Consider the following 15,077-nt stretch of genomic DNA (forward strand, 5'->3'; position numbering starts at 1 on the left):
CAAATGTGGTTTATTGAACCATCATGTAGAATCACACCACATGTCTATCTAGCTTAGTATTGTGTCTCTGACAGTGTCCAGTAGGGGGTTTGGAATGGGTCCCTTAATTGAGAGATTAAAAAGACTTGGACTTTTCAGCTTAGAAAAGAGGAGACTAAGGGGGGATATGATAGAGATCTATAAAATCATGAGTGGTGTGGAAAAAGTGAATAAGGAAAAGTTATTTACTTATTCCCACAGTATAAGAACTAGGGGTCACCAAATGAAATTAATAGGCAGCAGGTTTAAAACAAACAAAAGGCAGTTTTTCTTCACGCAGCGCACAGTCAACCTGCGGAACTCCTTGCCAGAGGATGTGGTGAAGGCTAGAACTTTAACAGGGTTCAAAAAAGAGCTAGATAGATTCATGGAGGTGAGGTCCATCAATGTCTATTAGCCAGGATGGGTAGGAATGGTGTCCGTAGCCTCTGTTTCTCTGGACGTGGAAGACAGGGGAGGGATCATGTGAGGATTACCTGTTGTGATCCCTCCCTCTGGGGCATCTGGTATTGGCCATTGTCAGCAGACAGGATACTGGGCTAGATGGACCTTTGGTCTGACCCAGTATGGCCATTCTTGTGTTCAGTACCAATAACTATAGGGAAAAGGTGCATGCCCTGAATTTGATAGTTATTGGTTAATCTACTCCAAAGGATGTTCCCCCCCCCCCAATTTCCAGTAATTAGAGGTTGACTAATGCTATAGCATGAAGTTTTCTATCCCTTCCCCTTTCATGTATGTCACATGTACAGAGAGCTCTTTGAAACTAGTTAATTTGTAAGAATTCAGTAAAAAGACACCAAAAGAAACCATTCCAGCATGTTTTGAGTTATGAATAAATTGAAAATAACTCTGATGCTGATGTTTCAAAAATGACATGTTGGAATTTGGCAAGCTTATAAAAGAGCTTCAGCAACCTAGATCTATTATGAATACTTTCATAAGTTGGCTTATGTGTTTCAGTTCAACGTGGAACTGCCTTTAGCAATGTGTTACAGTAATGGGATATTTCATGCTATACAGCTATACTACTTGCATTGAATTTAAATGATGCAGGGGCATTGAATTTAAATGATGCAGGGCTGTGAGTTGTGCCAGTGAAGGAGGGTGTGTGTGTGTGTCTGTGTGTGTGTGTTTGTTTTTAAAGGCTCTGGTTTTTTTCTGGCTTAGAGCTAATACATTCCCTTCCACTAACGTGTGCTGGGAATCAAAAGCAGCCAGAATTGAATTTGGGTCGGGATTGGAAAAGGGAACAGTAGCCACAGTTTTGATTCCCTCACTTCCCCTACACACTCAGAAATCAAATTCTTGAAGTCCTTAGGTTTGTATCTTCATGGTCCAGGAAGGGCTTCAGTGGGGTCAGGTACATTCGGTTGTGGGCTTCATTCTGTGGATAACCAAGTGAGATTCAATCAAACTGTTATACTTTCCTTGAGATGCCCTGGACTCTGAGTCACCTTATTACCCTGTTGTCTGCATCAAGAAGATGATTTGCATGTTTATCTGGATGTCAGCTGCCTGATATTAGTAGCCTGATAGGCACACAAATACTCTCCTCTGGACAATGCTAATCCTTATTGTACTTTGTAACAATAGGTGCACCCCAATCCTTGAGTCCCCTTGAAGCATTCCCCTCCAGTGTCCAGCCTTTAGCCATTGGATAGTCTTAGAAACTATCTCCAAAAGGGCAGTGCACACACCAGCTTATTTGGGTCAGCTGACGATTTGGTCCAGTTACATAATAGGGATCCCTTTGCTAGTGGGCATTCAGAGGTTCTTAGGGTCACACAAACATCAGCCAACAAAGGAACATTGTAAATCCTGAGGGTCACAGTCAGTGATGTTGCAGGGGTTTTATTCCAGTGGCGGGGCCTTTCCACTCTTCAGACTGGACTCTGAACTATGAGTTCCTCCAGTCGTATTGATAACATTCTCCAGTTTCACCAGATGATTTTTCCTTGACTAATATTGGCAAATGGAGAATTCTGGTATTGTAATAGGTATGGATAAATGAACATCACATCGTTCATGTTATCACTACATGGGATTTCAAGCTGTTAATGTGGAAGATGGAATTTAGCTGCCTAATTTAAACTCAACCAGTACTGCAATTGTACGCAGTTAACTCTGTGACTGAGAGGGGGAAACTATTTGAATTGGTGATGGAATATTCATTGGTTTTAATTGGTGAAGACTATCTGGCAAATGGGATCCATCTAAAGAAAACTCCCCACGTTCCTTCCTTTTTTTAGAAGGAGCAGTGGCAAATATCCCCTGTGGCTTCTCTCAAGCTCTTTATCACCATAAAGAGTTCCATGTTAAGTAGACCTCTTCCAATAATTTACCTGTCCTGCTTTGTCAACACTAGCCATAATAGAGGGTTAGCTCTCAAAATAAAAATGAGAATTTGATTCTTCAGAAACACTGAACAAGGGAAATGTCAGCAGTTGTGACCTAAGTTTCCCCTTAAGCTGCCTGGCTGTGCAACTTCCCATTAAACCCTGCACAGGCACTCGGGGCTGTAGCGAGGAGAGATCTCTTTCCCCAAGTCCTGAAGCTGATGCAACCTGTGGAAAGGGGCTGCTTCTTGCCAGCCCCAGCATGGAGTTGCTGCGGCTGGCAAGGAGGAGCCCTTCCCTGCTGACCCCAGCACAGAGCTGTTGCAGCTGGCAAAAGGGTGCCCCTACTTGCTGGCCCCAGCACAAAGCTGCCCATGTAAACTCAAACCCCAACACCCCCCCCAGCCTTGACCACCCATCTGCACTCAAAGCCCTCATTGCTGATACTGCCCCAAATCCCACACCCCCATCCCCAAACCCCCCAAACCTGGGCCCCCTCCTGCACCCCAAACTCCTCATCCCAAGCCCCACCCCAGAACCTGCACCCCCCAGCTGGAGCCCCTTGCATCTCAAGCCTCTGTCTTAGCCCTGAGTCCCTCAACCCAAGGCCCCTCCTCCCATATCCCTCACCCTTAGCCAGAGCCCTCACACTTCTTCACCCCAGCCTTGAATCCCCTCCTATATTCAGAACCCCTAGACTCCACTCCTGCCTCATTAATTTTGTTATATGCACCAATATGAAGGTGATTTGTTGCACATCATCTCTGCATTGGTACACACAAGAAAATTCATTCTGCTCAGAAGGGGAAAAAATTAGCGGGAATACTGGTTGTGGCTCCCTATTGTAACAAAGTTGAATTTGTCTTATGCTGGGTATACTAGTTGGAGAAGAATACAAAGAGCCTGCAACCTCTCTCGCACTGTTTTGTTTGTTTGTTTGTTTGTTTTTGTTTTTTTGTTTTTTTGTTTGCATGGAGCACAGCACTCCATTGAGCACTAGGTGGATTAAGCCAGCATTAATAGAATCCCTAAATGGTTTTGAGTGTATGGCCACCTTGTTCCATCAGCAGCTGGGGCTAGGGAAAACCGCAGCAACAAGTATTGATTATATCTTGGCTTTCCCAAACTGATATGCCCAGTAGGGACAGGGTGGTGTTATACAAACATTCCCATTCCACATACAAGCCTTCTAAAATCTCACTTCACAAGAGTAAGGCCATATTTGGAGGTTTTGGCCTAGCTGTTTATCCAGAGCTAGATTTGTTTCTGTTGCAGCTAATACTTCTCACAGTTTTGCTGTTGCTTGCTGTAGTATCCTTTCCTTTTTCACAAGCAGTTCCCCAAATCCTATTTTTTTAAATACATTGACAAGATGTCCTACCCTCCTGTGGAGTGAGTATGTCACTAAATGAGGTGTAAATTCCCAATCTGCCTGCCTTTTAAATGATGTACCTCAAATTACTGATGTCTCAGCAAGATCGCCTCTGTAACTTTGCCTACTAGCTTCCTAAGCAACTAATTTGACTTGGGAAAAAGGACTCCATGTTATTCTTACTGTAATATTATACAATTACTAGCTAATAAAATTACTGTATGCATGTGTATGCTTAAATTGGGAATGAAAGACCAAATTACTCAGTTCCTCCCGTACACCAATCCCGATCAATGTGTATTCAGTCTCTGTCATGGAGTTGGAACACCTGGGCTTCCTGGTGCTTCCTGAAGATCATTTCCTCACTTAGATCCCATTTCTGGTTCAATTTCAAAACTCAAGACATGTCTGAACTACAAAATTAGGTTGATTTTATTTCTTTTGACTTTGAACATCCAATTTAAGAACTGCAATTTTGCATGTCTCTGCTAGGTAGCTGTGCTCAATGGAGCATATCCTCATGGCCAGGGGTTGCTTCGACTCAAGGAGTGATGTACTGTGGGTAGCTGTTGCAAAGTTCCTGCAGCAACTTGGAATTCTGAGCTAGGGTCCCAATGCCTTTTGGAATGAAAAGATTGTTGTGGGTTGTTACGGGTGCATGTCATCAGCCTCCCATGTCTGTAGCTCAGAACCAGCCTTGTCCTGTGGTACGCTTGTCTAAGCTCCTTTATTATCACATGGCTTTGCTGTGGGTCCCTGGCATAGTCCTTATGCACCCAGCCCTGTGCACTTTTGGCATATTTTATTGATGGTTCAGAGCTCTACCTGCACAGCCTGTTCCTCCTCCTTCCAGCAGTCAGAGTCCCTGTCTCCTGAATGCTTCATGCTAGAGGCATTTGTGATCCTGGGCATGCTCAGCTGTGCTAGTGAGCTCTCCACACTACTCCAATGGGAAATGAACATTCAAAAGTTCCCAGGGCTTTCCCTGTTCACATGGCTAAAGTGTATTAGAGTTCAAAGAGCTCACCAGAACATTTACAACGGAGCACTCTGGATCATCGCTTGGAGGCTATCAACTCCAAATTGCCACACACAGTGTTAATATGCCCTTAATTCGAGGTGTGAATATCGCTCTTTTCGGTGGAGTACAGGGGTTGATTTCAAAAACCCTTTGGCTGTGTCTACACTCGCGGCTTTTTGTGTGAGTAATATGCAAATGAGGCTAAGCATGGAATATCGCTGAGCTTCATTTGCATACCTAATGAGCCACCATTTTTTTCAGAAGAGGCTCTTGCGCAAGGAGCGTCTACACTGCCCCTTCTTGCGCAAGAAAAACCCTCTTGCACAATGCTGTTACACCTATTACTTGAGAGGAAGAACGGCATTGAGCAAGAGGGTTTTTCTTGCGCAAGAAGGGGCAGTGTAGACGCTCCTTGCGCAAGAGCCTCTTCTGAAAAAAACGGTGGCTCATTAGGTATGCAAATGAGGCTCAGCGATATTCCACGCTTAGCCTCATTTGCATATTATTCGCGCAAGAAGCCGCGAGTGTAGACATAGCCCTCAGGTTGACTGGAGAGAGACACTGATTACGCATTCAATCTAATGCTGAATACGGTGACCTAAGTTCATAGTACATTCAGCTCTCAGTGACTGAAGTCACTTAAATCAACAAAAATGTGACCATTGCCCTTGATATGCTAGAGGGAGCAAGTTATACAGAGAGAACATGAGTGATTGCTATTGTCAGAAAGTGACCTACCCACACACAGTTTTGGAGGAAAAACTGTCTAATCACCACCACCCGACCACTCTCTTTCTCCCCTCTTTCCCCCTCCCTTCCCCCCCATCCCTCAAAAGTCATGATAAAAAATGGGTGAATAGAAAGGGGAATATTTTATATTCTGCCTTTTATTAAATCCTTTTTAAAAAAATACATGGATTTGATGTTGCAATTACTTCCTTCTCATGTGCCGTGTTTTATGTTAACTTCATCATTTTGGAACTATAACTGTAGTAAATGTTAAATTCCCTTATTTTAAGTACCTTAAAGTTAACCTGCTCTCCCCCTACCGCCCCCCCCCCCAAAAATCTCTAGCTTGTTAGATAAATAAAAAGATTATAGAACTGAGACTGAAGCGTGATCTTCATCTTTAATTTGCAGTACAAAGCAAGGTTGTTAACATGGAACAAGATAAATTATGCTTAGTTTACAAAGGAAAATTCCACTGAAAGAATAGCTCGTATGGAGATATGTTTTAGAAAAGTTCTTTAATACCATAAACTGGAGTCTGTTTTTCAGCTTAGCTGACATTCTTGCCTCACAAGTCTCTGCTTCAGCTGAAATTGGATGTTTAAAGCTTATTGAAAACACAACCACCAGGAGCTTTCTTGGTGTAATAAAATATTGGCAGAATACCAGCAGCCACATACATATGAAGAAAGATAGGTAATCTACTATATATTTGAGAGAGTCTGTGTATTTGTTCAAGAACTCCTCTTAAATTCTAAGAACTAGGCTCACAAAAATTGATATACATTTTCCTCTTACCATAACTTAAAGCAAGGTAAGGGTTTGGTAGTGCCAGGAAAATGGGATGTGTCTGGAATGGGATTGCTTCTCATAAAACCATACAGAAAAGAGACAATCACCAAGCAGATTAAAGGGTCTGGTCTGCCCCAGGCCTGAGCCTGCCACCTTCTGGCATCCTTTAGGGAAGGTGGAGGGGAGGGCTGAAGTGCCCCCCTTCTCTGATTCCTATGGGAACATTGCTGGCTGTTCCCCTTTGTCAGGGGATGGGAAAGTGCATAGTTTGCTGCATTCTTCATTCTGGCTGGGGAACGCAGGGGGCAGATGAACCTGGACCTGCCCCAACCAGGGGACATGCACTCCTCCTGCGGCTGTGCCTGCTGGAGCTGCAGCAGCCATGGAGAGCCATTTTTCACCTAGTCCCAAGATGCTGCAGTGAGAAAGGACTGGGTAGTCCTCTCCCCAGGACAGCCTTCATATTGAATCCCTCATCCCCACCCCCACAGCAATTATTCAAATGAAGCATGGACATTTTAATTTTATTTTCCAAAAACCAAAAATTGAGTTAAGGATTCGAGCAATGCTTGAGTAAATCTAGTGATTTAATAATAGTTGTATCATTTTGACTTGTAATATATTTTCCTACCTTTTTCAACAGTACCAATTAACCCGTTAAGCAAATGTGCAAATCTGTGTAAAATAAATGGCATAAACTTGTATCTTGGTGTCCTTGTGCTTTTAAGAAAATAGAAATTAAGTTTAAGGGATTAATTTTCCCAGTTAACATAGGTCAAGATAATTTGATAATGTACTGATTAAATGTGTGTAGAAAACAGTAGACTGTCCTCAAAATTCTCTCGCTATGTATATAAAAAAACATTTCCTTTCGGATGACATCATAATGTCACTCTGGTGTCCCACAGGCTCCACCCTCCCACGGGGTCTCTGCCCCAGACACTGTTCAGGGACAGCACAACTTGCTCCAGGGCTGCTTGCTTGTGCTGCTGCTGTTCTTAGCGCTCACAGGCTTCTGGGCCAGCTGGCTCACGAGAAGTGCCAGGCGTCGAGAGAGGCGCCCTACATCCCTGGCCACCCACAACCCCTTTCTCCACCGTGCCCCAGTCTTCAGCCCAGTGCCGAGCTGCTGTGCTGAGACCCAAACCCAGCCCCCAGACTACCTCTCTCCCACCCGCCCACCCAGCCACACATGGGGCTGCAGCAGCGAGCAGCACTTCTGAAAGGCAGGTGAGGAGGTGCCTGGCAGCACTGATCTGAGCAACCTGGGCCCCCTTTGCCTGGTGCTACAGCCCCTTGTTCTCCCTCCTCCCCCGTGTGAGTGGAGCACTAGCACTGGCTTCTGCTGCAGAGGGAGGCAGGGATGGAAAGCAGCGAGGCTCAGGGCTGCGGGGGAGAGAAAGCCCTGAGCTTCTCCACGTGGGGTTTAGGAAGAGAGGAAGCAGGAGGGAGAGAGAGCCCCGAGCCTCGCTGTGCAGGGAAGAAGCATTGCCCCTCCTGGGCTGGGGGAACAGCAGTGTGGGAGCGTGCTGGCTGGAGCCTTTTCCTGTGCTCCCTTTGGCCACATTCCACCTGATGGGAGCAGCGAGAAGCCAAGCCTGGGACTGGCATGGGGCCCGAAGACAAGTAAGTGCCCCCAACCTCCTCGTGCCCAGACCCTGCATCCCAGGCCCCTCACTCAACCACCTGCCAAGAGCCCCCCACCACGCATGCCTGCGCCCCTTCCCCCATCCTGCTCTCTCGCCCCTGGCCAAGCAACCTGCCCCCAGACCTCTCCTGCCCCCTCCTCCTGATCAGACACTTTCCCCCCAGACCATTCCTGCCCCCTAGCTCCCACTGAGACCTTGTACCCTCAGCCCTTCCTGCACTCCCATACCTATCCCACTCACTGGCAGCCCTGTCCCACGCACCAAACCCCTCATTTTTGGCCCCAACCCAGAGCATAGGGGGGGCCTACAAAATCCACCAACCCTGGAACCCCAGAAGAGTTAATCTGGCCTGAGGCCTTGAACCTCAGTCCTCTTCTCCCGTCCCAGTGCTGGAGCACCAGGGGAGCGAGGTGTTTCAGTTGAGGGCCACATCATTGAGGGTTTTGGAGGGGCTTTTTTTCCTTCTCATTTGTATGGTCCCCAACAGATTTTTTTCTGTGGGTCAGTGGCCCTTGACCCAAAAAAAGATTCTCCACCCCTGCAATAAATAAATACAACGTTGAAACCTTTTTGTGTTGGATATAATATTTTACTTGATTTAAAAATGAAGGCTGGCCAACAAGCCCCCAATTGGGGCCCCGCCTGCATCTGGCCGCAGGGTCCTGTCTCCGGTCCTGATCCTGGGGCAGGCCCAATGGTCCACTCCCAATCTTGCCACAGAAAAGGCTAGTGGCAGCCTCCGTCCTGATACGGCATGAATAAGAGGAGAGGCCACGATCTGGCTACAGCGGACGGACGGGGGTTGGCGAGCATAGTAAGCAGGGGGCGCAACCCTTTAGTATTATTACAGTGAAAGATTTTTTTTATTATTATTTTTTTTGCCTGTCAAAGAAACCTCCAAATCTTAAGTTATTTTTCTTCCTGCCAAGTATAACTAGTAAGGACAACAGCATTCAGGGTTTGTCTACAAAAGAAAAAATCTGCAGGAGACGGTGTGTCCACAGACTCTCTGCATGCACACCTCTGGCTATGTCTACACTGGCGGGTTCTTGCTCAAGAACGGCCATTCTTGTGCAAGAACCCACGGCGCATCAATACCTCCTGCCCACTCTTACGCAGGAAGATTTACAGTACGGCATTGGAGGACAGGGCTTCTTGCGCAAGAGCTACACTCTTTTCTAACCAGGGTAAGAGCTCTTGTGCAAGAGGGCAGTGTGGATGCGCAGCAGGGGTTTCTTGCGCAAGGAAACCCTGTGGCTAAAATGGCCATCAGAGCATTCTTGCACAAGAGAGCGTCCACACTGCCATGGATGCTCTTGCACAAAAGCACATGGCAGTGTGGACGTGTTCTTGCAGAAGATGTTCTTGTGCAAGAACCCGCCAGTGTAGACATAGCCTCTTAGTGCACACTGAGTGCCTGTTGTGTGCATTAGCTTAATGTTCTTTAGAAACGTACTAGGCTAAATCACACAAGAGCTCTCTTAAAGTTAAATAAGAGTGTTTACATGGGGACTTATGCTAAGTCTATACTGGCACTTTACAGTACTATAACTCTGACTCGGGTGTGAAACCCTCCCCTGAGCACAGCAAGACACAATGCTGTAAAGCACCAGTATGAACCAGGCTACCGCACTGGGATCCATGCTTCCAACACTGTTAGCTACTCCCCTTGTGGAGGTGGTTTACATAGAATGCTGGGAGAGCACTCCACGAGTACTCATGCCATGACCACTCTTTCAGTTTTAAAGCACAGCTGTGTAAGTGTAGACAGAGCCTTAGGGTGAAGGGGCTGGTGTGCTTTTAATTCAGAATTACACTTACTGCCCATGTATTTCCCTGTGTAGACAAGGTACTATAGTGAGATGAGCCTTAGAAATACCAAAAATAGAATGCATTGATCTTTGCAATGCTCCTATGATGCATTATTTCCATCTTATTGACAGAAAAACTGAGGTAAGAAAGTTAAGCGATTTGTAAATTTAAGGGCAACGTAAAGAAATATAGATTGGAGAAATGAACTAGAAGGTGGATAGAAAGCTGGCTAGATGGTCAGGCTCAATGGGTAGTGATCAACAACTGGATGTGTAGTTGGTGGTTGGTATCAAGTGGAATGCCTCAGGGGTCAGTTCTGGGGCCAGTTTTGTTCAACATCTTTATTGATAACCTGGATGAGGGGATAGATTGCACCCTCGGGGAGTTTGGGGATGACACTAAGGGTACGTTTACACAGCAACATTATTTTGACATAACTTAGTCGACATCTACACAGCAGGTGGTTATCTTGAAATAATGTCAAAATACTGTCAAGCCGGAGGACTTCTTACTCCAACTCCTGTTACCCTCATGTACGAGGAGTAAGGGAAGTTGGAAGAAAAGTGTTCTATTTCAAAATAAGTGCTGTATAAATGGTCCCAATTTTGAAATAAGCTATGCAATTAATGTAGCTCAATTTGCATAGCTTATTTCAAGCTAATCCTTGCTGTATAGATATACCCTAAATTGAGGAGAGAGTTTGGATACATTGGCAGGTAGGGATTGGGTTCTAGAGTGACCTAGACACATTGGAGGATTGGAGAAATCTGATGAGGTTCAACAAGGATAAGGGCAGAGTCCTGCACTTGAGGTGGAAGAATCCCAAGCACTGCTACAGGCTGGGGACTGACTGGCTAAGGAGCAGTTTGGCAGAAAAGGACCTGGGGATTACAGTGGAGAAGCTGGATATGAGTCAACAGTGTGCCCTGGTAGCCAAGAAGGCTAACAGCATATAGCGGAGCATTAGTAGGAGAATTGCCAGAAGATCTAGGGAAGTGATTATTCCGTTTTATTTGGCACTGGTGAGACCACATCTGGAGTATAATATCCAATTCTGGGGTCCTTACAGAAAGGATGTGGAACACATTGGAGAGAATCCAGCAGAGGACAACAAAAATGATTAGGGGGCTGGAGAAACATGATTTATGAGGAGAGGCTGAGGGAACAGGGTTTATTTAGTCTACTGAAGACAATAGTGAGGCGGGATTTGATAGCAGACTTCAACTACCTGAAGGCGGGTTCCAAAGAGAATGGAGGGAGGCTGTTCTCAGAGATGACAAATGACAGAATGAGGAGCAATGGTCTCAAGTTGCAGTGGGGGAAACCCTGGCTGGGATGCTTTAGTTGGGATTGGACTCGATAACCTCCTGAGGTCTCTTCCAACCCTATGATGCCATGATTGTATGACTTCAGCAGGCTTTTATGTACACTATGTTAGGCATGCACTTTAGTACCTTTTCTGAGTCAGAGCCCTAGTTGCTACTTTTTATTAAAATAATTTTCTTTTGCTTTTGTAAGTGTTGGGTCCTTATAAGGAATGTTATAATAAAGTCACATTCAAATTCTCAGGCCCGGAGAAATTAAGTGCTTCACTCTCATGAACTGGGGTTTACCACATTTGGAGGCTGTGATTCCAAAGTTTTGATGTTGTCTATTTTAATGAAAATTATGAGAGGTAAAGAAACAACCAACCATGTGCTACTAATTAGAGAACAATTTTAGAGACCAAGGAAAGTATTATTTCAAAGTTTAAACAGAGGAACTGCTGTTTAGTCTTAAACTTTGCATGATACATCCTGTTACTTTTATGTTGAGTGTCTGTACCCAAGAGAATTGATATTTTGCATGAAACATGATATTGGAACATGGCTTACTGCATTAAACCATCAGTCAGTTCACTGAAGTGCTTTTGAAGAGCAGCCACTCCACATTTTAACAGTTTGTGGCTTTCTCAGTTCTCCATGACATGAAATGTTCATAATCTCTGGCTGGTCAGTATTTGCTCCCTTAAGTGCAGAAGAAACAATCTGTACTGACAACTGGGTTGGTATTATTTATAGGAGGAACCTGATAACAAGAGTTCTATTTTCCACCTTACTTTCATGAATCAATACCTATGAAGCAGACAAAATGAATTAAAACAGTATGTGTTTTATCTTCGCAAAGAATATAGATGTAGAGTGTATGCCATGTTAGTAGAAATACTGAGCTTTTATTTACATTTAAAACAGATTATACAGGTTTTTTCTTTTCTATTTTTTTTTCACAGCAGCCTTCCAGAAGTGAAAGTTAGCAAACGAAAATTACATCGCCCCAAAACACCAGAAAGTGGGCAATTGCTTCCCAGGAGTAAGCGGAAGAAGAACTAGCAATACAGTCACCTGACATCTAAGGCTATGCAGTCATCTGGATACTCTATGAGATTTCCATACAGTTTCTCTCTTTTTTTCCCAGGTATGTCTGGGGGCACTTGAAGACTTTAAGCACTGAAATTATGTGCATTCCTATCATTTAAACTGCCTTGAAATAACTGATATACTTGTGTTTGCTTACAATACTGGGGCCATTTCATTTTAAGAATGGACATGCAATAATGCTGCATCTTTCTATAAACATTTAACTCTTCTGCCCATATTTTTAGCATGACAAATATGTTGCATTGTGGGGAAAATGGTTTTTATCATTTAGGAAGAAATGACACCTTTGCTCAGGTAGGAGAATAGTTTACTCCGTAAGTAGCCTTCTTAAGATCGGTGTGACTATTTGTGGAGTAAGATTTCCTTAATGGAGAAAACTGGCACCTGACAAAGGACAGCGTGGTGTTGCACTGCTTCAGAGCAGAGCTTGGACCAAGTTTTGATTTAAGTCACAGTTGAAACCCAAAAATGGGGATGCAAGCTTTGCTAATTCTTTTCCTTGGGCTGCTTACTTCCATGTGATAGCTCAGTTTCTGGCTGGAGCCAAAGATTGACTCCCTATTTACTGGTGTAGGAGAGAGGATGTAGCTGTGTGATGGAGCCTGAGGGTCGTAGGGAATATATAGGCTGGCTCAGTTGTAACCAGTGTGAATAGGGGAATCGGATCTGTCCCTTAACCATTCCATAATTAGATAAACATAACCCCTGCATTTAAAATGTCTGAATTTCTTACGAATTATTGTAAATGTTCAACACACCACAAACCATACTAAAGAGTAATATAAATCCAGTGACCTTTTGTACTACCAGCGTTTTATCTTAAATATTTGTGGTAGTTGGGCTCTATTTGCATTGGTATTAACCAAAATCTTTGCCTTTTTGAAATCGTAATGAAATGATAAGGCAGGGAGATTAATATATTTGGTCACTATGAAACAATTTGATTTTGCAGGTGGTAGAAATATTTCATATTTCAAACCATTTCAGTCCCAAAGCAATATGCTGTGTGAAAATATATATTTGTAAGGTTATTCTTATTCCTTTCATTATTGTAGTTTAAGCATTAAGTTTAAATTGAAGATTCCATGGTTTTTAGAATGTATGTATTCTAGATGTGAAATAAATATTAAAATGTATATATGCTTATTTTAATAGTTTAAAGGCATATACAAAAATTAAAGGGGCTCTTTCCCCTATATAGGACTCACACAGAGAATACATACTCTCCCCGAATTTAAAAATAATCAAATTTAGTCCCCTTGGAAAGCAAAGTCTACATGGTCATGACTGTTTTGTGTGACGCACAAAATCCAGTTACTGGTTAAGATAGAGGGTTCTGTGAATTTATATTTTAAAATACAGTTTTGAAGTTTGAGGTTAACATGCTTCTACTGGGAAAATTGCTTACTGTTGGGTATTTCCATTCGGCCCAGGGTAGCAAACAGTGTATCTGTTCTAATAGGCATATCTGCAGCTAGTGTAAACTGTCATAGTAGAGATAAGAAATAAGAGCTTGGATGCGGCATTTTCTAATTAAAATAATCCCATTGAGACTAGATAACTACTAACTACAATTATTAGGTTATTGTATTGTGGTTCATGGCAATTAACAGAAGCAAGATTTAAATTCCACTCAATTATATAGAGAAAGATATAAAACATGTTACATACATAGGTCAACATCTGTTGACTTAAATGGCAGTTTACAGTAGCAAAGGATGTCCCAGGTGAGTTTGCAGTACCAGGTCCTTGCTTTTGATTGCCCTATTTTTATAGTTAGTTGGGGTTAATTAAATACTTAAAAAAACATGATTTTACTCCACTGCTAGGCATGGACAATTCCATCAATGAAAATGTAACCAGTACTAGCACATACTTGAAATTTAACCACAGAGGGCAAGTGTGAAAATATTGTTAATAAAATTTGAGTAACGAGGTCTGGGCCTTTGCATTGCTTGTTAATGTGCTACTCTAACAGGAGGCTCTGAAACTGCTGAAATGTCAGTGAGTATTATAGTTCAACTGAAGTAGTAAGTACCTTTGTTAATGTTGGCACAATAGGCAACTGTTTATAGAATTGCTAACTTATGTTTAAAACTGTGCATTTGCAAAGTTAAATCCATGAGCATGTAAACCAAAAAAATATCTTTATAAAAGCCACTCTCTTGGAAGAGTTGAATCTGTTCATGGTGTATGCTCCTTATACTCTGCATTTCACTAATACACTAGGTTATTTCTGTATATACCTGCAGCCAGTGAAATGTTACACTGAAACCGTGAAATATTTAAAACATAAGATTTTGTGAAAATTAAATACATGGCAAAATTCAGGATATTCTAGGAAAATCATGTGAATGGTTGAAACTTGTGTTCCAAAGTTCCCTTCAGTACGCTGTGTTCCCTGAACATCAAAATGACTCTGTTTTTTACATACAAGATGGAAAATATAAATCATTAAATTTGAGTGATGTCATTGCAAGCAATACAGTAAGATAGACACAAAATAATTAAAAGATGAAATTTGCAGGTTAGTCTTTTATGTTTTCCAATTTGTGCTTTCATTGCTGTTGATTTTTATTGTAATTTGTGATACTGCCTGCTAATATCTCTTTGTAATAAAACTTGATACAAATGCTTGTTATGAGACTCGTTTATTTCTTCTCTCCTCATCATAAGTCTATATGGGTACTTCTTCCCTTGCTTGTTTGCCTCTGTCTCATCTCTCATCATTTAACATTTTGGTTCTACTTGTTTTTATATGTTTGTACCAATTTTGGTGACTTCCAGTAAGTTAATAATTATTGACTTTACACTGGGGAAAACACTGACAAAAATAGGCAAAGTAGCCACATGAGGCATTGAGAGGTACTTTTAAATTCTTTTGGGAAATCATGAAAAATAACAGCA

The 15,077-nt window shown here is 42.9% G+C and overlaps 1 protein-coding gene across 4 annotated transcripts in view; it reads left to right on the plus strand.

Annotated features, from left to right (window-relative positions):
* The window catches only part of RAD18 (RAD18 E3 ubiquitin protein ligase), a 209,272-nt gene extending 194,472 nt beyond the window's left edge, over positions 1-14,800 (plus strand). For 3 of the 4 annotated variants that reach the window (XM_075938716.2, XM_075938715.2, XM_006132811.5), the window contains one exon: positions 12,023-14,800. In XM_075938716.2, coding sequence (XP_075794831.2) covers positions 12,023-12,122 — 100 coding nt within the window. In that variant the 3' untranslated portion in view covers positions 12,123-14,800. The remainder of the gene's footprint in view (positions 1-12,022) is intronic. The other variant, XM_075938714.2, reaches the window with a different exon arrangement.
* Positions 14,801-15,077: the final 277 nt, after the last annotated feature.

Source organism: Pelodiscus sinensis, chromosome 11, assembly GCF_052426305.1.
Source record: "Pelodiscus sinensis isolate ZL-2025 chromosome 11, ASM5242630v1, whole genome shotgun sequence".
Taxonomy (NCBI): Eukaryota; Metazoa; Chordata; order Testudines; family Trionychidae; genus Pelodiscus; species Pelodiscus sinensis.